The sequence below is a fragment of the Aspergillus costaricaensis genome (assembly GCF_003184835.1).
Source record: "Aspergillus costaricaensis CBS 115574 unplaced genomic scaffold BO79scaffold_4, whole genome shotgun sequence".
Lineage (NCBI taxonomy): Eukaryota > Fungi > Ascomycota > Eurotiomycetes > Eurotiales > Aspergillaceae > Aspergillus > Aspergillus costaricensis.
In genome coordinates this window covers 502,245-520,786 of record NW_020291804.1, presented here as the reverse complement: position 1 = coordinate 520,786, position 18,542 = coordinate 502,245, and the positions used below count along the sequence as shown (strand labels likewise).

Below are 18,542 nucleotides of genomic sequence, written 5' to 3'. Positions count from 1 at the left end.
CGAGAGAGTGAGAGAGCGAGAGGAACAGAGAGAGAAGGGGGAAGGCCGAGAGGGAGGCAGACCAGATGGGAAACACCGGATCAGCAACTGCAACAAAAGAACAAAAGAACAAAATTGCAAACTAAATGGATGGGGGGAAAGGGGGCGCTGTTGTGAGAGAGAGAGAAGCAAGTATAACATACATACAGAAGAGTGCTTTCGATGATGAAGAAAGATGGCAATCCGAAGTGGGCGAAAGCAAGCAACCGGGGAAAGCGTGTTTTGTATGGCCGGGGTTCCATTCCGGCGGGTGCGCTTCTCGTTCCTTTCTTGGGCCAGTTTCGATGGTTCGTTATCGCCTTTAGTTCCCTTCAAGCTGCCTGCTTGCTTGGCCCCTCAATGCACCCCCACCACCATGTGAACCGGGGTCCAAGCCATTGCTCATTATCCGTAAAATGACCCAGAATCAATTATGTCCTAGAATAATTGACGGACAAGGTTCTGTGCCCGCAAGACTGGGGACAAACAATCAAGGCAGCGTACAGTCCCAGTTTCGATATCAGATCGGGTCACCTGATTCAACGTGCTTTACCCAATCGGGGTGGTCAATCAGGTGAACCCACTAATCCTATCTGGTGCTAGCGTACCCCATTTTAGCTTTTGAGCCGCAACTGAGTCATCCTGCAGTGTCCCTGTGCGGGCTGACTCAATGCTGACTCAGCCAAGCTTCCCGGGGATGGCTTCATTTCCGACGCTTTCGGCAGCTTTTCTTCCCCGCCAAACCCCTCACCAACTATTCGACGCCATGGCCTTCCGCGGTGAACGTTTCGTCCTCGATCTGGGCTCTGACGATGAATCCTCTCCGGCGGACACCTACGATGACGCTCAGGGTGCCCCGACCCTCAACATCCCCGGGATGATCGGCGAAATCCGTGAACGCTCCCCCGCCGCAGCCCCCGCCCCGCCTACTCCAAAACCAACCACCACCGGCTTTCCAGCTCATCGCCGGCGGGCCAAACCCTCTACTTTCAAACAGCGACGAGACCCAGCTCCGTCTGCTTCTGCATCCGCCTCTGCTTCTGCTTCGAGTCCAAAGGATGAGAAAACGGCCATTGCGCAGGAGAATGCGCGGCAGCTGGCATCCATGTCGGATGCGCAGATTGAACATGAGCGCCAGGAGCTGATGGAAACCTTGGATACGTCTTTACTTGAGCGCTTCCTCCGCCGAGCTCGTATCGACGCCGATGACACGCCCACCATCTCCAAACCCACCCGCGAACAACCTGTCGCTCCTGAACCAGTCCAAGACAAGAAGAAAGAAAAAGAAGACGAAGTTGCTGCACCCGCTCCGCTTTCACCACCACCAGCAACAACAAAGACCGCAGCAACTACCTCAGCCACAACCGCCAAACCACCCTCCCCCAACAACGGCTCTTCCCAAGATGACGTCCCACCCACCCAAATCCCCTCCGACCTCCACGCCGCCGCCGAACTTCCCCCCTCAGGCAGCGTCCACTTCCCCGCGCCTCCATCCCAAGCCTCCCCAATGCCCAACCTAGATCCATCTTCGCCCTCCTTCCTCTCTGACCTCCAAACCCACTACTTCCCCAACATCTCGCACGACCCCTCCGCCCTCTCCTGGCTGCAACCCCCCTCCGCAGACCCCGAAGACCCAGACTCCACGTCCGCCTACCACCCCGCCAGCAACGCCGAAGCCGTCCACCCAGCCAACCTACGCTTCTCCCTCCTCGGCACGGTGCTTTCCCCATCAACATCTCTCTCCCTTCCCACGACCCTGGGCCTGCACCATCATGGCAAAGACCCCCACGCAGCCGGGTACACCATTCCCGAGCTGGCTATCCTGAGTCAGTCGACGTTCCCGGCGCAGCGGTGCATCGCGTGGCAGGTTCTCGGGCGGATTCTGTTCCGTTTGGGCAAGGGCCAATTCGGAGAAAGAGGGAGTCCGCTGGTCGAGGGCCTGTGGTCTGTTGTGGAGAAGGAGGGTGTTGTGGCGGGTATGTTGGCTGAGGCGGATGGAGCGACACCTGGGACGACGGGTTCTGCCCGGCGTGGTGGGCAGGAGAAAGAAGGTGAGGAAGATGAGGCGAAGGAGAATGCTACTACTGGTTCCGCGGGTACTGGTCGTCGACAACATGCTAGTGCTACTGCGTGGGCCGTCGAGGGTGTCTGGCTTTGGCAGATGGGAGGCGGAGGTGATCGAGGCGTGTTGAAGGAGGGTGCGATTCGGTCTCAGTGACTGTGTCAACCGGATCTTGACTTATTAGCGATTTCATGACTAAAAGTTCAATATATTATCAATTATAAAACATGTATCATTGCAGGTCTAAGTAATGCACATATCCTCATAATAATTATCATGACTAGACTATGTCCGGTACAGTAATGGTATCACCCACCTCTCCAGAATCACACAAACACAGTCTCTCTCTTCCTCCCCACAAACCACCTATGCATACAGGCAGACGAAGCAGAAAAAGAGATAAATTGAACACCAGCCTCTCAGAGATCCTAACAAAACTCCACCCAGCCATATCATAAGCAACATATCAATCAATCAACAACCCCACAGCCAATCAATCAATCATAATCCCCAATCTGCACACCCCAAATCTTCCACCTCATCTCCTCAATATAATCCCTTCTTAGCCAAAGTCCATCCGAAGCACCGACTTGGCCCGGCAGACTCCCATTCTCCGATCTTGCCTGCTCCTCCCTCTGCCTCTCCGCGAAGCGTTCCTCAGCCGAAGACAAGGAAGACGAGGACGAAGCATCAATCCAATTGAACAACAACCGTAACTGCCAGATGCGATCGCGGACTTCATCCGGATCAGCAGCGCGGCCACGCGCCGCCTGGATGGTATTCTTGACGATGGCCTCGAGGACGAGTTTGCTGTCCACGGCGGATTGGCGCAGCCAGGGGGCGTAAGAGAGGGCAGCGGTGTTGCTGTTACTGGTACTATTGGTAGTGGGGAAGAAGGAAGAAGGAAGGACGAGGGACTTTTCGCGGACGTCCAGACCTCGCAGAGAGGGGAGATTGAAGATCCATTCCCACATGCTTTGAGTAGGGGAGGTAGGAGTGCGATTGACGCCGGAGGTGAGGAGGGTGGCGAGATTGGGCATCGCGGCTGGGGGAAGACCCTTGCCGTGGTTGGAGGCGGAGGTGGAGGAAGGGAGGACGTCTTGGGCTTCGCTGAGGCCGGAGAGTGTGGAGACGAAGACTGAGGAGCCGGTAGGGTTGTAGGTAGCTTTGCGGCGGAGGTAGATGGACTGGTCGCCCTGGTGGAACTTCTGGCGTAGGCTAGGGTCCTTGGAGAAGTCCAGGACCAGGGGCCAGTAGTCTGCGTTGCAGATCTCGACTCGGGTGAGGCTGTTGAAGTCGGGGAGAAGACAGGGTGCGGTGATCTTGCGGCTAATGCCGTCTTGGTTGGTTAAGGTGATGGGAATGGAGATGGGTCGACGGGTGTCGATGTCGCGCGGCACCAGGCAACGAGGCTCTGCGGCGAGGACCCAGAGATGCCTGAAGGCTTGTAGATGGCATTTGTTGTCCAGGACGGTTGTAGGGAAGATTGGGTACAGGGAGCAGATCAGTGAGGCAATGGCAAGGTCGGAGGTGCCGAGGGTGTAGCTGCCGCCGCCCAGGAACAGTAGGCCCAGGGCCATATGCGCCGCCATATGGCTGCCGTAGGGAGTGTCAGCGTCAACGCGGCCGTGAAGAGACCGCAACCGACGGAAGAGCGCCAAATCACCGGTGCCTGCCATGACAGCGGCGGCAGAGAGGGCCACGACGTCCTGGCAGTGCCGAACGGAGTTACGAGCCAACTTGGCGTCATAGTTGACAGCAGGAAGTCTGCAGATTCGGATGAACTGGTCTAGATATGCGAGAAGCAGATCACGTACGGAAGTTTGTGCAGAGCCCGCATAGCGAAGGCCCAGGGTGAAGCACAGGCCAGCGACAATATTGAAGAATGGCATATCGTCACTCTTCAGTCGACGGACGCCGGTGAGGCGATACCGACGGCGGTAGACTGGCGGCAGGCTCTGTATGAACCAGTCATCCGTAGAACGAATGCTGTCCCACATAATGAGGTGTTTGGCAAGAGTGCGGAGAAGGAAAAGGTCAGGTCGAACATAGTCGAAGCGCACTGTGGTGTCCGGGATATCAATCTTCTGGGCTAAAATCTCGTCATTGGTCTTCATGAAGATGATCGCCAAAGCAATTGTAGCACCGGCCGTGGCCCGGTCCAGGACGTGCGCGAGATCCACGTTCTTTGTGCCCACTGCAACGGCCAACAACCTCTCCACGATGTGCATGTCGCGCATTCCTCGGAGGTCTTTACCTTTGGCCAGGTTGATAAAGCCAAGAGCAAGACCTGCAGCCAAGCGATATCCTTCATCGCGCAGGTCCTCGTGGGAGCCCTCCTCCTGCTCCACGTTTTCGATCTCTGACAGCATCACTTCACTCATTCTTCGATGTTGAGATCCGCAGTAGAGGAGGCCGATGCCCATGATGCCCGCTGTTTGTGTCAACGGCGACAGATTCAGCTCAGCAGCACCAAGAGGGAGCATCCGGGTGACATGAACGGAGAGAAGTCGGGTTATCAGGGTGTCCATCGTGCCCAGATACGAGGCTGACAATCCGAGCAACAATCCAATGGACGTCATTGTATGTTTGGGGGTGAGATATTTGAACGCCACCCACTTGGCCAATGATTTGAGATGCCCGTTCAAGCCCAGTGCCAACAAGAAGCCCGCATGTCTGTTAGTAAGCTCCTGAGGTTTGTTGAAAAGTATCCAGGACGTGTCAATGCCTTTCGAACTCTTCGATATAGCAAGGCCGGTAGAGACGCCGTTGTGGAAGAATGCCCAACACACTTTCTCCTCGCTGAAGGAAGCTCGGTCCGCGCTGATTGTCACGTTCGACGGTTTCATGACGCACTGCAGGGAGAACGAAGGAATTGGGAGCTTCTCTGTCAGCAATGGCAGTCGTCCGCTGAAGGTCAACATGGCCCGACCCGTGGGAATGGAGAGCGTTCTCAGCGTCACAAGCTGTACTACCTCTTTCTGGGCCTCTAGCAGGTCTGAGTCGGTCCATTCCGGCTCGGGTATGCACTCTGCAACCGGCGCTTTGGACTGATTCAGCAACCGAGCGGCGTCAATGAAACGCTTATCCTCACGGAAGATCAGCCTCGTTACTGAGAACCGGTCTGCCTCCGCGGAAGCTTCGAACGAGTTGGTTGCATCCACATCCAATGCAGAGGTACCGATATGATGCACATCGCGTATGGCATCGTGCGAGACTGCCGGCTGCAGGGACGACGTGGCCGATGGAAGCCATGGCTTGTTCCTGCCCATGGAAATGCTCAGATCTTCGCGATCAATAAGCTCGAGCAGCGTTGAGCTCCAGGACGTGGATGCATGCATTTGTGACTGCATAATCGCTTCGTACAAGGGGGCGCTGACACCTTCTGGAAAGCTCTCGATGATGCTTCTGGTGAAGCCCCAACGATGAAGAAGCTTGATCCGGTCAAATGGTGCCGCGAGGTTATGTACTTCTGAGAGGAACCCGTCGAGAGCCAGCGTCCTGGGGGTGAGCGTAAAGCACTCTTTCCATAGCCTTCCTTTCTTTGGAGGTCTGTCCGGGCTGGTTACCAGGTTCAGAAGCGTGAAGAAAGATTCTGACGGTTGGCGCCAGGCGGTTTCCAGGTGAGCAAATATTGACGGCGGCGGGAACGGCTCTGCAGGGAGATCGAGCATTGAGATGCGAGTCTCCTCGAACTGCCAGCGGTCCATACTAGCCATCTCCATGCCATAATACGCATCTTCGGCCCATGCCCAAGACTGCCAGCCAAGCCACCCGCCAAGCTGGGCCAGAACTGGAGCTAGGAGACCGAGAGGCTTGCCCGATTGCTCGCCATCACAGATCGATAATTTTTGCTCCTCACGGAATAGATGCAACGCGACGAGTATAGTGCATAGTGCGGTGCCTCGTATGCTCTGGTTGAAGGATAACGCCGTGGGCAAATAGCCACCTGAGCCTACTGAGAGTGTGCCCCGGGAAGTGTTCAGAAAGTCCCTTGTCAGAGCAATGCATCGAAGGAGATATGTGTTCGTTCGGCAGGTGGACCGGCTGGATGGCACCTGGTGGCCGTGGCTTACTTCACTATCTTCAGCGTCTTGCTCAACTATCCAGGCCCACGAGCTACTGGCCATCCACGGTGCAACCACGCCCCCAGAGCCAGACTCCTGCTCTAACATGGTCTCCCAGCTCTCGAGATCGACGTGGCTTCCACTGCTCGACCTCAACAGCCCCTTCTTTCTGCGAGTCGGTTTGGCGGGGGTCCGGGGTTGTTCACTGTCAATAAATTGGATCGCCATTGCAAACAACATCACCACCATGGCTGTCCATTCGAGATCGTTTTCGCTTGTCTCTCTTTCTTGAAGCCATGCCATAGTCTCCCACCAGGCAGCCAAAAGCCCGTCTCCGGCCTTTTCGTCCGATAAGGCAAACCGACAGACATTGAGCAGACGTTTTACCAGCTCATTGCTAGGTTCCATCTGGACCTGCAGTTTCACTTTCCGATTTTCGGAGTCAATTACATCGAACTTTCCTCTGGCTGCAGCATGATCGAAGCCTGTCACGGTGATCGGCGAGTCAGTCATTAGCCGTTTCACACCACTTTCTCTTCGACGGTTGCCAGACGTTTTGGGATTTATGCCATATGCTTCGTGAAGCATGAGTTTCCGGGGCACCTGAATCGGAGTTGCTTTGCTCCACGGAGTTTGCAACTGCAATACCTGCTCGCCACCGTCTGTCTTCTTCAGGGTCAAAATCCGTGAGATTCCACCATCGACAATCTTGCAGGCATCCCATACATCTGCAAAGTGCTGTATTCCGGAGGCTTGGACGATCAACGATCGTTCTTCAGATAGCGGGTTTTTCTTTGGCTTCTTCGAGAACACCGCGTCCTTCTTGGATACCGCAACTTTGTCTGCTCGTAGGCTGACGACCGTCATTGACTTTGCTTCTTGATCCACCAAGTAAAGCGCTAAAGCCGCAGTGTTTCCGGATTGCGCATTACCGTACTCTGACGGACACAAAGTCATGATCTTGATTTGTCGAGCTGACGGCTTTGACTTGACCGGTGTCTGGAAGGAGACCGAAAACTTTGAAGAAAAGCTTTCAACTTTGGAAAGGAAGACCTCTTCGGGCAGGCCTGACGCCGCATGGTTCAAGTCCATATTCTCAAATCCTTCAAATAGACTTTCGTTGTTCAGCTCTTCAAGCAATCTATCGACTGGTGCGTCGACAAAGCTACCGGTAGTGCTATACACTGAGCCATTACCAGGTGGAATAGAACCCCTAGGGTTGAAGCCAAAGCTACCTCGAGTACTTCCAGCTCCAAGAGATTGTCGAAAATTGCCATGTGGCATGGAGCTCGATTGACTGCCTGTGGCTAAATCGGAAAACGTAATCCTATCCTGGCTGGCGGCCAGATCCGCGCGTGCAAGGAGAGAGCTCACTCGTCTTGATGTCTTGAGTGGCACACCAATGTCCCCAAAGTCTTGACCCAGCTTGGACGCCAGGTCGTCATCATCCGGCTTGCCTTCGACGGAGTATTGCGAAAGCGACAACCCAGACGTGTTCCACCCATCACTTCTTGGGCCAAAGCTTTCTCTAGCACCTGATGGACGACCAGCGGGTGTGGTTGTTCCCGTCGTCATTCCAAAGTGCGAACTGCGTCGCTTCGAACGAGTGCCACCCGTGTCTCTCCTCTCCTTCTTCTTCGATGAGGGCGCAGTCTCGTCTTGTCTATAGTGAGCCGTCCAGATCGTGTACAACCCTGTGTTAATATTGACGGTTACCACGAGGATCAAAGGACCGGTGGAAAGCCCCCGATTAGAGCTCGACAATTCATCTCTTGGAGATACATAGACAATTGCATCCGCTGGGTCAAGAACATCCAATCCAGAAGGTCTGGTTGAGACACTAGTTTGTAGCCAACGAGACGACTGGTTAGTCACAACGAGTCCCATTTCTGAGTGCGGGTCCATAAGAGAGAACACTCTGGGCATGTCGGCATGTTTGCTTGCCCGTGGCTTCAGGCCAGGTTTGGGGGCTGGGGAAATCGTCAAGGATGGGCGTTTGGATTTGCCCGAAGGTATGTCCAGCGACTGAGATGCACGGAAGTCAGGTAGGGATGAGACGAACGAATTCGGCGGCGCTGCTGGTAGTGAAGTATTAGATTCCTCCTCGTGTAGTTTTCTCTGAATCAAAAGGCCCTTGGGGGTCGCAAACACCGAATCAACTTCGAACGGTAGGGGCACGACATGGCTGTTCCCGGCAAGAAAGAAGATGTGAGCCTGGGACTTGAGGACCACGACCAAGGCTCGCGCATTGTTCGCGTCTGTGCCGCTAGCATCGCGAGAACTTTCGCCATTCTGACCCAGCATCAACAATGAGCCCTTTGATATCCCAGCACTAAGATGATCAGGCGAGCCTCGACTGCGGCCTGAGGTACTGCCTGGCTGCGCTGCCTCGCCTTTTAAGGATTCCGAGATGCTTGACTCGGACCTCTTGATCTTTCCCACCGCAAATCTCGTCAACAAAGCATGCCTAATCTCCTCCTTTTCTAAATCAAGCCGGAACACTCTCTTGACCACCCCCGCTCGTGACCAAACCGCACAGCTTCTTGTCCAAACAATCTCATCTTCGACCGGGCCGTTGGAGTCTCGATCAACGCTCGTTGTCCATGAGTAGAGCTCCTCCGAGGGATCTGGAGGCAAGAGGCCTTCTGCGACGAGAAATGCGATGGCCGAGGGCTCATGCAATCCGAGGGATCGAACTGTAGCCATTATCGGGGTATATCGTCGGGCGTAGCGGTAGAAATTCTGGCAGTGGGAGCCAGAGGCGATATCATGCCCATTGTCAGGTTAGACCATCAAACAGGCAGGCCAGCGCGCTTGACGGATCAACGACAATGGGCGTTGTTGGGGCGTTGTCAAGGTGGTTGCGGCGTGAGGGGAAGCGAAGGCAGGCTGTTGCTTGGAGACGCGATGGACGCGGCGGGCCAACTTTCCATCCTCAACTCAAGCGGCTTTTTTCCTCCGCGGCCTCCCCAAACTTCCTTCTCTTTCACCTTCTTCCTCACCACCCACCCACTAACTGCCTTTCTCAACGCTCGCTTTTCTATCATACATGATTACTCTTAGTTTCTTCAGCTACAGGTCATTATCACATCTCTATCGCTAAGCTTGGTAACACAATCTGCCTGTTGGCGGCGTCGGTCTCCCTTTGAGCTCTGTTCTTGACCGTACAAACAACCGCCACCACAACAATGCCGTCCTTCCCATCTCGACCTCTGGTAAGGCCTAGGGACGATGGCCTTCAATTAAGGTAGATTCACACTCCGTTCTGGGCCATAACAGCAACCCCGTGCTTACCGGACACTACATCTAGCTACCAACTTCCTCATCGTGTGCACGCAGCTCAAGGCTACCCCCTCCTTGCCCCCAATGGCTCGTCGATCGTTGTTTACGGTTATGAGACTGGACTGAAGGTAGTCTGGAGAGGAGGAAGACAGTTTTCCGCCGAGAAGACTTCTGCGCCGAAAGTGGACAAACCACAGAAAGCCAGCAACGCCAATGATGATGCGGTCATGATCATCGATTCCGATGACGAGAGCATGGCAGAGACCCAGCACACTCAGCAAGATGAAGAGCCCACCTATCAGTTCGAGGAGGATGAAACCGAGGTGGACCCCTTCCACCCTTACGACGATGTTTTGCGCCAGATTGATATACCCCTTGGAAGCAGAGTCCTCCAGCTGGCTGTGCCTCGTGTCCTCCCTGAAACAGCGCGCTCTTCGCTCGATCCATTTCCCCCGGCTCTGAAGAAGGACATCATCGTTGCCGCTGTGTGCGCGGACTATTCTACTCGCATTGTAACTCTGCCTTTGCTTCCCCCTCACCCCACGCAGAGCGATTTCAAAATTCAGACAATATCAATCAGCGGTGGAGTATCGCACCAGGAGATCCCGCGGGGAGTCAGCATCGCATTCACCTACCAAGAATTTGATCAGCAAGATCAGGATACATCTTCAAGCCGTGGTTCATCCCGCTCAACTACAGGAAGGTGGGATCTCCTCGTCGCGACACATTCGGCTGAGTCGTCAGGTCTCTTGATCATTCATCGGATTCCGGTCGCAGAGGATGAAAAGGCCCGCGGCACAGTATATCGTCTATGCGATGATGAGATTGAGACTAAGCGACGACACTTGCCCGCCCCTGCTGTGAATATCTCTTTCAATCCCTCGGGTTACCCTGCCCTTCGACACTCCACGTTACTCGTCGCATTCCACAGCGGATGTGTCAAGGTATACTCCTGCTTTTCCACAAAACCCCTCAAGGCCTCGCGGAGGTCGTCCGGGGCTCAGAGCGAGTTTGAGACAGTCGACACGGAAGGGAGGTGGTTGATCAGTCTTTACCCCGGATTCGAGCAGTCTGCTTCGGGGCTCCCTCGGCGAAAGATCATCACTCACGCGGAATGGGTGCTTGGAGGTCGTGCCATCTTGGTCCTCACATCTGATGGCGAATGGGGTGTCTGGGATTTGGAAGGGGCTGGCCCCGGAACCATCAAGGGTCCTCTTCAGCGACAGTCGAGTGTACAGGGAGTGACGGGAGGCTCATTGACAACGTTCTCCGTCAGCGGTAGGATTCTAAGTCCCCTGCCTGGCGCCAGTCGGTCTGAAACAAGCGGACCTTCCTTCGAACAACGGCCCAAGTTTGCGCCCTTGACGCCATCTACTAAACGTCTGCGCGAAGACACGCTGCTCAAAGGCGCCTCCGTTGGCACAGCCACCCCATCCCTGAGTGGAGGAATCTCGGTGTATCAGACTAACTCTTGGAGGGACGCGCTACCCGATGAATCGATTTTGCTGCAGCATGGAAACCAGAGCGCAGTCATTCCCAGTCTGCTCTCCTTGTGGCGCAACGCTGTCAAGGCTAGTGGTACATTCGACTCATCCAACCGCTGCCGGGTGTCTCCTCTCCAAGATATCACCCTAGTAGGAGAGCGCCTGAAAGGCATCGGACACCTCCCTGCGGCGCCCCGCTCCACACGCACACAGCCATTTGACATGCTTCTCACGGCCGAGCATCGACTCGTGATTCTCGCCCCACGGTTGACTGAACCAGCACCAGCACCCGTTACCGAATACATCCCCGAGCCACCCACCAAGGAAACAGACCAGCAAATGCTCCAAAGGGGCCAGCTCGGCGTGGAAGGAATGGACCGACTCCTAAGTGGCATGGCGAGCACAAACCGGTCCCTCCGTATAGGAAGCCCCGTCAAGCGGACACGCGTCTTCACTTAAGCAGACACAGTGTCAACGGCAGAACAGCCAACCACCCTCCATTTTCCACATATACTCCCACATGTTCCTAACAAATGAAGCTGAAATCAAGACCAGAGATACCCATCCATCAACTTGCACCTCTCATACCGCTTTCCTCTCCTCCACCCGTAGACCCCAATCCCCCAAATTCGCACTGCAAGGTGGAGCGCAAGGCGAGGTCCATGCCTTGAAATCCCTTCCTTCCCACCCTTCCTCTCCCACGATCCCTATCGTGCGAGAAAGAGGGCCGGGTTCGAAAGGATAAGCTCTGTATCGGTCGCGAGACATCAACCATCACATCCCATCATCCACTTTCTTCGTTCTTTAGAATTCTTCTAAAGGACAAGCAATCAACCCTCCCCATAACCGGGTTATCATAAAACCCAGCAACCACCCCATCCTCAAACATCAGATTGGGTTCTCTGCTCCTTTCCCTTTCTCTCCCTCGTGACTCGATGCTGATCTATCCGTCTGTTTTTTTTTTCTGTCCATGCGTTCACGCAGGGATGGAGAGGTGCTTCTGTATCTCTTCATCTGGATGGAGTTTGGATGGAGCTGCTGTCTACATCAGTATCAGATGCGAGTGGATGGGTTAGGGACTGCTGGTGTTGGGGGTGGGGGTTGGGTAAGGGGGGTTGAGTTGGTGGGAACATTTTTGTTATCGTTTTTAGTTTTTGTCCTAGTGCAGGTCATAGATCTGTCTGTAGATGTAGATATTGAACGTACTAGTATCACTCGCTTTCAATAAGTTATCTTACACATCATTTGCAAAAAACATCATTTAATCGTAGAGTAGTGACTGGGAGGCATGCCAAACATAGTAGTATATATACATTTGTCCACGGATCAGCCCACCTGACAGCCAAAGGAGAAAAGCTTGTAAGGATAATGATGGACTCAATCAGGTCCAACTAATTAGTTACCTGTTTACTACTATATTTTGAATGCTACCCAGGGCGTATGCTCAGGATAGATGGGAACATAACCAATTTACTACTACGGTATACTGAGTAATGCACGGAGGAATGTAAGGTCTAAGAACCATCGTTCTTCTGTCTCTTCGCTTCTTCTTCTCTTTTATTTTTCTTTTTGACTCTTTCGGTGTATGTATATACAGATATACAGGGTAAAATAGCTAATGTCACCCCTCGCTGAACACAGTTCTAACACACCAGAAAGCTATATCATCGACATCCATCCAGATCAGATCAGAGAAGATAATACTCCGTCACAGCAAACAGACCAGCCAGAGCCACTGGACAATATGTACAATTCATACAGGCAGCCAGCCAAGAAGAGAAATAAAAAGTAAATATCATGATATAGTGTAAGGGAGCAACGCCAACAGCGCAGAAACCGGTGCGCATATTTCCAAATGGGTGTTGATTGAAATGCTGTTTAGTAGTAATCCAGATCCATGACCCAATAGGATATGGGTGCCTCTGCTCTATCCATTGTAGCCCAGCCCTTCGAGCTCCTTGCGCACCGACTCCTCAGTCTGGATCTTCTTCATCTGCGTATCCTCGAGCTTCTCTCCACCGGCAAGGCGCATTTTCAGCTCGTCGATCGCGCGGATCTTCTTCAAAAGACCGCGGATCTTCTTGTCCTGCGCGGAGTGAGCACCGCTGGCGTCGGCTGCTGCGGCGGCGGCGGCGGCAGCGGCAGCGGCAGCAGCAGCGTTGTTGGCATTGGCATTGGCCTTGGGTGCCTGAGCTCCATTGGCCTGGCCGCCGTTCTTGCGCTCATTCTGACCCTTGGAACGGTTGTCACCCTTCTCGCCGCGGCGGTCCGGGCTCGGCTCGTCCTCACCATCCTTCTGCTTCTTGGCTTCACGCTTCTTCTTGTTGCGCGCAGCGGACTTGGACAGCTTCTCCGGCTGGTCGGCACCAGGAGGCAGAGCGACTCCACCTCCAGGAGCGGCTCCCGGAGGAAGGAATTCCTCGGCCGGCTCGGCACCCGGCACCTCACGTCTGCGCGTCCGGCCAAATCCGTTCGTGGTGTGAACGGTAGCACCGCCACTGGCACCATCCCGGACAAAGACCGCGCCGCCCTGATCCTCGCGCTTGAAGGCGAGAGGGGTGAGCTGGCCGCGGGCACCGGGAGGCCGGTACGCACCGGCGGGCTTGACCGGAGCCTTCTTGGTGCTCAGGTACGCCACGGCGGAGGGGTGGGGGGTCGGAAGCGGGCTGAACGGATCACCGAGGGGGTGCTGGATCAGCGACTGGGGGCGCCAGCACACATCGTAGAGCTCGTTCATGTCCTCGTTGTACATCAAAGCACCGCTGACATGCCAGATACGGATGCCATTGTCGACTCTGAGGCGAGGGCTGGTGGTGGCCGTCAGGATATACTGACCATCGGGAGACCAGTTGCAGACACTGGCGTTGGAGGCTTCGACGGTGGCGATCTTGTGGAAGTTCTTGTCCATGTCGTAGATGTCCATCTGACCGGCCAAGTTACCGAAACCAGCCACCAGCACGAATCGTCCGTGGGGCGAGAAGAGGATGGTATTCCGAGGGGCCAGAGCGAAGGTGTGCTTGGGCACACCACGGAAGTTGAAGATGGTGGTCTTCGCGGGCATGTAGCCGTATACCACACCGAACTCCTTGGAGTTGGGAGACCAGGTCACATCGTGAATAGGTCCCTCCTTATCCAAGTCCACACGAGAGTCGAAGCCACCACCAGCACTGAGCAGGTAGAGGGTAGTCTCGCCGTAGTAACTCTTGCCCGACCGATCCACGTCCGTCTGCGCAAGCACGATCAGGGTGGTACCCTGCTCGTTCCACTTCAGCTGGACCTTGTCGCCCTTGAAGAAGGTCTTCTGCGAGACGGGGGCTCCGAACTGAGGCACCAAAAAGACCTTGACAGCAGCGGGTTGTCCCTAAGCAGCAATGTATTAGCTCTGGAGTAATGATACTCTCATCGGGGTTATAAACAAGTGCACCATACGTACCTTACGCTCAGGAATGAAGACGGCCACAGAGTGGTTCTTGCCAGGAGCGACCGCAAAGTCCGCAACCCCCTCCACACGCAACTTGTTCCAGACCTGAGACAGGTTCTCGCTCTGGTAGAACTGGACTTCGTTGGTAACGACCCGGGCACAGTAACGCTCGTCGGAGGTGTATTGAAGGTTCCAGCCCGTCTGCGACTTCTGGACGAACTTGCCCACAGGCGTGTCCACATCGCCGTTCTCGGACGACTGCACGACCTGCCAGACCTTCAGGTTCTTGACGGCATCGCCGTTGGCATCCTTAGAAGAGCGTTGCCAGGTGATCAGGTAGGTTCCGAGGGGCGAGAATCCCAGCTCGAAAACGTTATCAGCAGCGATGGTCGAGACCACATGTCCGACCGAGGGATCGACGATGGTGACCCTAGTAAGCAACTTGTAAGTTTCCTTTCCTCCTTTATCGGTTTGAGTGAGAGTCGGTTAACGTACTTCTCTGGGGATGCCCATGCGAAATACCGGCCGCAGGGAGAGTAAGCGCTACAGCGAAGGTTTCCTTCGGGTCTGCAAACAGAAAATCAGAAGATTAGCAGGCTATTCGGAGTAAAAAGTCGAACGAATTAGACGTTACATACCTTTCGAACCCCGACAAAGGTTCATAAACTGGGGCGGCATCCAAGATGCCAACGCCCTTGACCGTACGGTCTGCAGCTAGTTAGAGTTGCCCTTGAACAGCAGAAGAATTCCCCGAGAAAGTAAAGCGATGTTTTCTTTTTCTCAAGTCCTCTATTATAGAATGGGACGAAGAATAAAATTGTAGGTAGACTCACAAGCAAGCTGAGTGGGAGCTGCCATTTCGAAATGTCTCTCAACGTTTCACTCTGGTGGGACGAAACACGTATTCACAAAAGCCACGGGAGCAGCTAGAGGCGCGCGCGCAGACGATGCTAATGCGACAGACCAGGGAATATCACAAAACCCAGGATCTCAGTGGTAGAAGAAGAGAAACGTTCCCCGCCACTTAGGTAGTGTGTAACAGGGCAGCAGAAAAATTGCACGGATAGTCTTCGGAAGAGTTCCAGCGGGAAGACTGAACGGAAATTTTACTACCGGGGGGGTAGAGATAACGACGACGAAAGGATAAATCGAGAGTGGACGAGGTGTAAGATATTGGCCGTTGGGAGGTTGAAAGCGTGGCGAGAAGTTGTGGTCTGGAGTGCCGCGAAACACACAAACACACACAAAGACTCAAAAGTGGATGGCAGCGAAGCTTGGCGGGATTGAACGAATACCTCAGTACGAGTCTCCGGTTCCAAAGGGGGAATTCTCGATGCTTGACAAGTCAATGCCAGCAATGACAGGGACAGGAAGACAGTCGGGGTTGGAGGGAGGAGGAGGGGGAAAAGGAAGTTGGAAGGAGGTGGGGAAGGTGACAGGAGGAAGAGAGGAAGAGAGGAAGAGAGAGAGAGAAGAGGAAGAGGAAGAAGAGGCGCCGAGAGAGAGAGAGAAGCCAGACTGAGAGAGTGAAAGGCTGAAGGGGACCCGCGATGGAATCCCCCCTCCCCATTGGGCGATCTCGGCCCCAGTTCACCAAGTTCCAGTTGGATTGTTGCTCGTTTTTCGCCTCCATTTATTCTTTTCCCCCAACTACTGTACTTAGTACTTTTTCTTTAATTGTTACTACTTGCAGTGACGGGGTGTTTTACTTTCTAGATTAACAAGATGACTACCATGCTTCCTGCCATACATGGGAAGCACTACCAGAGGGACAACAAGTAACAGAGATCCCGGGAGTCTAGACTTTTGGCAATTGTGAAGGAAAAGAAGATTCGCCCCGATTCGCCTGTTGGAGTCAATCTGGTCCTGCTCCGGTCGGGATGGAGATCCTCCTCGTTGGACCCGTAATGCTTAGATTAATCTAATTCCAATTAACTTAACATTATCGTAGTTTCGTCAAGACTGGCTGGTGGGCATTTTCAATTGCTTCACAAAGTAACCTGGAAGAAAAAAAAATAAATAAATCAATAAATAAAAACAAATGACTCGCTGCTAGCTAACTATTCTACAAGTAAATATTCATTGATCTCCCGACTTCTCCCTCCCTCTCTCTCTCTCTCTCTCTCTCTCTCTCGTCCTAGAGAACCATGTAAAATAAATGACCAGAGCCCACAAAAGCCTCCCTCGCCGATAATGATCTTATCCTCCTTTCTCCCCCCTTCCATCAAAAACATGTCCCATTCTTTTTCCGTACAATTACAATACCAAAAACCCTTGAACTTGATTGAAGCTTGAAAATACTTGGCAGCAACGCCCGTAATCCTATCCTTTTGACAACCCGACCTTATGGCCATCGGTCTGTCTGTTTGTCTGTCTCCCTTTTTCACCCACAAAAGAAAGCAAACTAGTAACTCAAAAAGTCGGCTGCTCGCCACCTTGAGCGGGAGTGGCCAATCGCGGGGTCCTCACCGTGGTGTCAATCACATCCGAGTCGAACGTCATCCCATCGACCATCCGCGCATCTTGTGTAGGTTCTGGTGTCACGGATCCGGTCGGCGACTGGGTCGACAGCAGCATCGCGCCCTCCCCAGAGTGTTGCTGATGGTGGGATGCGAATGCGCTCGCACGGCTCACTCCAGGGCTGCCCAATGAGGTAGGTCGATGTCCCGATGATGTTCGGTTCAGCAGCGGATGTGAAGTTGGTCCACTAATGGTACTGGCACCTTCGCCGAATGCCACCAGGCTAGCGTCGCCTTCATCGCTGTAGTTGCCTACACTGGACGTCCCGTCCTCCGGGTACTCGCTCATTCGGTCTGCATCGAACGCATCACTGCCACTGGCCCAGGTCGTGCGGGCGCCCACGCTGCCTGTCGCACTGGCACTGCCTACCGTACTTCTTTCTTTGACCCCAGATCCACTGTCAAAGTAGCCGGGGTATTGAGTCCCTGCCATCATGCCCGAGGGCTGTGGAGTGCCACCCGCTCGAGCCGTAGCCACTCGTTCCAGGCCTGCTAGACGCGAGATACGGTCGGCGCGTTCTGCTTCCAGCGTGGTAGTGGATGTAGCAGATGCGGAATGGGAGTGGTGGGCGTGACGACCGTGGGGAAGAGGCTGACCCTGATGGCCATCTTTGATGGCGGTTGTAGACAAGGCCGACAACGAAGTCGTACCGGAATTCGGGGTCCCTCTAGTGCGTCGCAAACTTTTTGTCAGCTTGATCTGATAATGGTACTAAAGAAATGAAGATAAAGGCGAAACGCTGCATGACAAAATCAGAATGAAAGCTTGAACAAGCTGGGGAACTTACGGCCCCATGTCCGATGGAGTCACTGGGTCCGATGGCGGGGGAGGGAGATTGATCAGAGTCGGAGTAGTCATCTTGGACTGATAAAGCTCGGTTGAAGTTGAATATTCACAAAGTGTAGGGACGTCTGCCCAATGTGAAATGCAATAAACGACAGAGGTAGATGGCGCGATTTAATGAGGGTGTGGTCCTTCAAGGAGGTGCAGCGGTAAGGGAGTCGATCTGGATGCGAAAGACTAGGGGAAGCAAATAACAAGATGGTTTGAGAGAAGAGACGGATGGATCTGCGGGGCAGTGAATTGGCTGGTCTACTTATGATGAACCAAGTCGCGTAACAATAAGAGACGGGGGGGATCCGTGGTAAGAGTTGGGAGATCGCAATGGGGTTTATTAAAGTTTGGGTGCGGAGGGTCCAAAGCCAGCTTGGTGGTGGTAGTAGTAGTACTGTGGACTAAATAGTAACAGGAGGGTAAGTAGTAGTAGAAGTAGTAGCAGTAGTAGTAGTTAGTAGGAGGGAAGTAAATGAATGAATGAATGAACGGGTCAGTGATGAAAGTGAGGCTGTCGGTGGGCCAGCACCATTCATTCAAACCTTCAATCTGAAGCAGATTCGCCTTCTTTCTTTTTTTTTTTTTGGTTTTCTTTTCTTAGAATACTATCTCCCAGCCTCAATGCAGGTCCATTCCAGGCGTCTTCTAGTGGATGTTTCGGAAAGCCATCGTCAGTTCCCCGCGGTTTCGGAGGGGGCATTTTCCCCTGGAGGTGATTGTGACTAGTCCAGTACTCCGTAGTACTACTACTATGATGATTGAATGCTTGAACTCGGCTCCCTCTCTATGCCATGGTCCCCAAAAGGGTTTAGTCTCTCCCCCAGCAGCCCCTGACGTCACCCCCGCCGCTGGCA

The 18,542-nt window shown here is 53.9% G+C and overlaps 5 protein-coding genes across 5 annotated transcripts; 2 read left to right on the top strand and 3 right to left on the bottom strand.

Annotated features, from left to right (window-relative positions):
- The first annotated feature begins 778 nt into the window (after positions 1-778).
- On the top strand, positions 779-2,243 carry BO79DRAFT_166419 (RPAP1 family protein). The gene has a single exon (XM_025679319.1). The coding sequence runs from the start codon at positions 785-787 to the stop codon at positions 2,234-2,236; it is 1,452 nt and encodes a 483-aa protein (XP_025543529.1). The 5' UTR covers positions 779-784; the 3' UTR covers positions 2,237-2,243.
- A 77-nt stretch (positions 2,244-2,320) lies between these two features.
- BO79DRAFT_235280 (anaphase promoting complex subunit 1) lies at positions 2,321-8,865 on the bottom strand. The gene has a single exon (XM_025684464.1). The coding sequence runs from the start codon at positions 8,851-8,853 to the stop codon at positions 2,578-2,580; it is 6,276 nt and encodes a 2,091-aa protein (XP_025543528.1). The 5' UTR covers positions 8,854-8,865; the 3' UTR covers positions 2,321-2,577.
- A 292-nt stretch (positions 8,866-9,157) lies between these two features.
- BO79DRAFT_166413 (uncharacterized protein) lies at positions 9,158-11,468 on the top strand. The gene is made up of 2 exons (XM_025679318.1): positions 9,158-9,394; positions 9,458-11,468. Exons 1-2 carry the CDS (start codon positions 9,336-9,338, stop codon positions 11,370-11,372), a joined length of 1,974 nt encoding a protein of 657 aa, XP_025543527.1. The 5' UTR covers positions 9,158-9,335; the 3' UTR covers positions 11,373-11,468.
- Positions 11,469-12,674: 1,206 nt separating this feature from the next.
- BO79DRAFT_55225 (translation initiation factor 2A) lies at positions 12,675-15,353 on the bottom strand. Its single transcript, XM_025689412.1, has 5 exons — positions 15,168-15,353; positions 14,973-15,042; positions 14,830-14,901; positions 14,347-14,764; positions 12,675-14,274 (listed from the first exon to the last, which is right to left on the bottom strand). The coding sequence occupies exons 1-5, from the start codon at positions 15,190-15,192 to the stop codon at positions 12,841-12,843; spliced, it is 2,019 nt and encodes a 672-aa protein (XP_025543526.1). The 5' UTR covers positions 15,193-15,353; the 3' UTR covers positions 12,675-12,840.
- A 1,026-nt stretch (positions 15,354-16,379) lies between these two features.
- Positions 16,380-18,146, bottom strand: BO79DRAFT_235277 (uncharacterized protein). Its single transcript, XM_025684463.1, has 2 exons — positions 17,642-18,146; positions 16,380-17,521 (listed from the first exon to the last, which is right to left on the bottom strand). The coding sequence occupies exons 1-2, from the start codon at positions 17,710-17,712 to the stop codon at positions 16,747-16,749; spliced, it is 846 nt and encodes a 281-aa protein (XP_025543525.1). The 5' UTR covers positions 17,713-18,146; the 3' UTR covers positions 16,380-16,746.
- Between the last annotated feature and the right edge of the window lie 396 nt (positions 18,147-18,542).

Excerpts from the sequence above, each read along its gene's own strand:
- BO79DRAFT_166419 (XM_025679319.1), top strand. The coding sequence starts at position 785 with ATGGCCTTCCGCGGTGAACGTTTCGTCCTCGATCTGGGCTCTGACGAT.
- BO79DRAFT_235280 (XM_025684464.1), bottom strand. The coding sequence starts at position 8,853 with ATGGCTACAGTTCGATCCCTCGGATTGCATGAGCCCTCGGCCATCGCA.
- BO79DRAFT_166413 (XM_025679318.1), top strand. The coding sequence starts at position 9,336 with ATGCCGTCCTTCCCATCTCGACCTCTGGTAAGGCCTAGGGACGATGGC. Across the intron at positions 9,395-9,457 it reads GACGATGGCCTTCAATTAAG|CTACCAACTTCCTCATCGTG; the intron begins GTAGATTCACAC and ends CACTACATCTAG.
- BO79DRAFT_55225 (XM_025689412.1), bottom strand. The coding sequence starts at position 15,192 with ATGGCAGCTCCCACTCAGCTTGCTT. Across the intron at positions 15,043-15,167 it reads AGCTCCCACTCAGCTTGCTT|ACCGTACGGTCAAGGGCGTT; the intron begins GTGAGTCTACCT and ends AACTAGCTGCAG. Across the intron at positions 14,902-14,972 it reads CCTTTGTCGGGGTTCGAAAG|ACCCGAAGGAAACCTTCGCT; the intron begins GTATGTAACGTC and ends TTCTGTTTGCAG.
- BO79DRAFT_235277 (XM_025684463.1), bottom strand. The coding sequence starts at position 17,712 with ATGACTACTCCGACTCTGATCAATCTCCCTCCCCCGCCATCGGACCCA. Across the intron at positions 17,522-17,641 it reads ACTCCATCGGACATGGGGCC|AGGGACCCCGAATTCCGGTA; the intron begins GTAAGTTCCCCA and ends GCGACGCACTAG.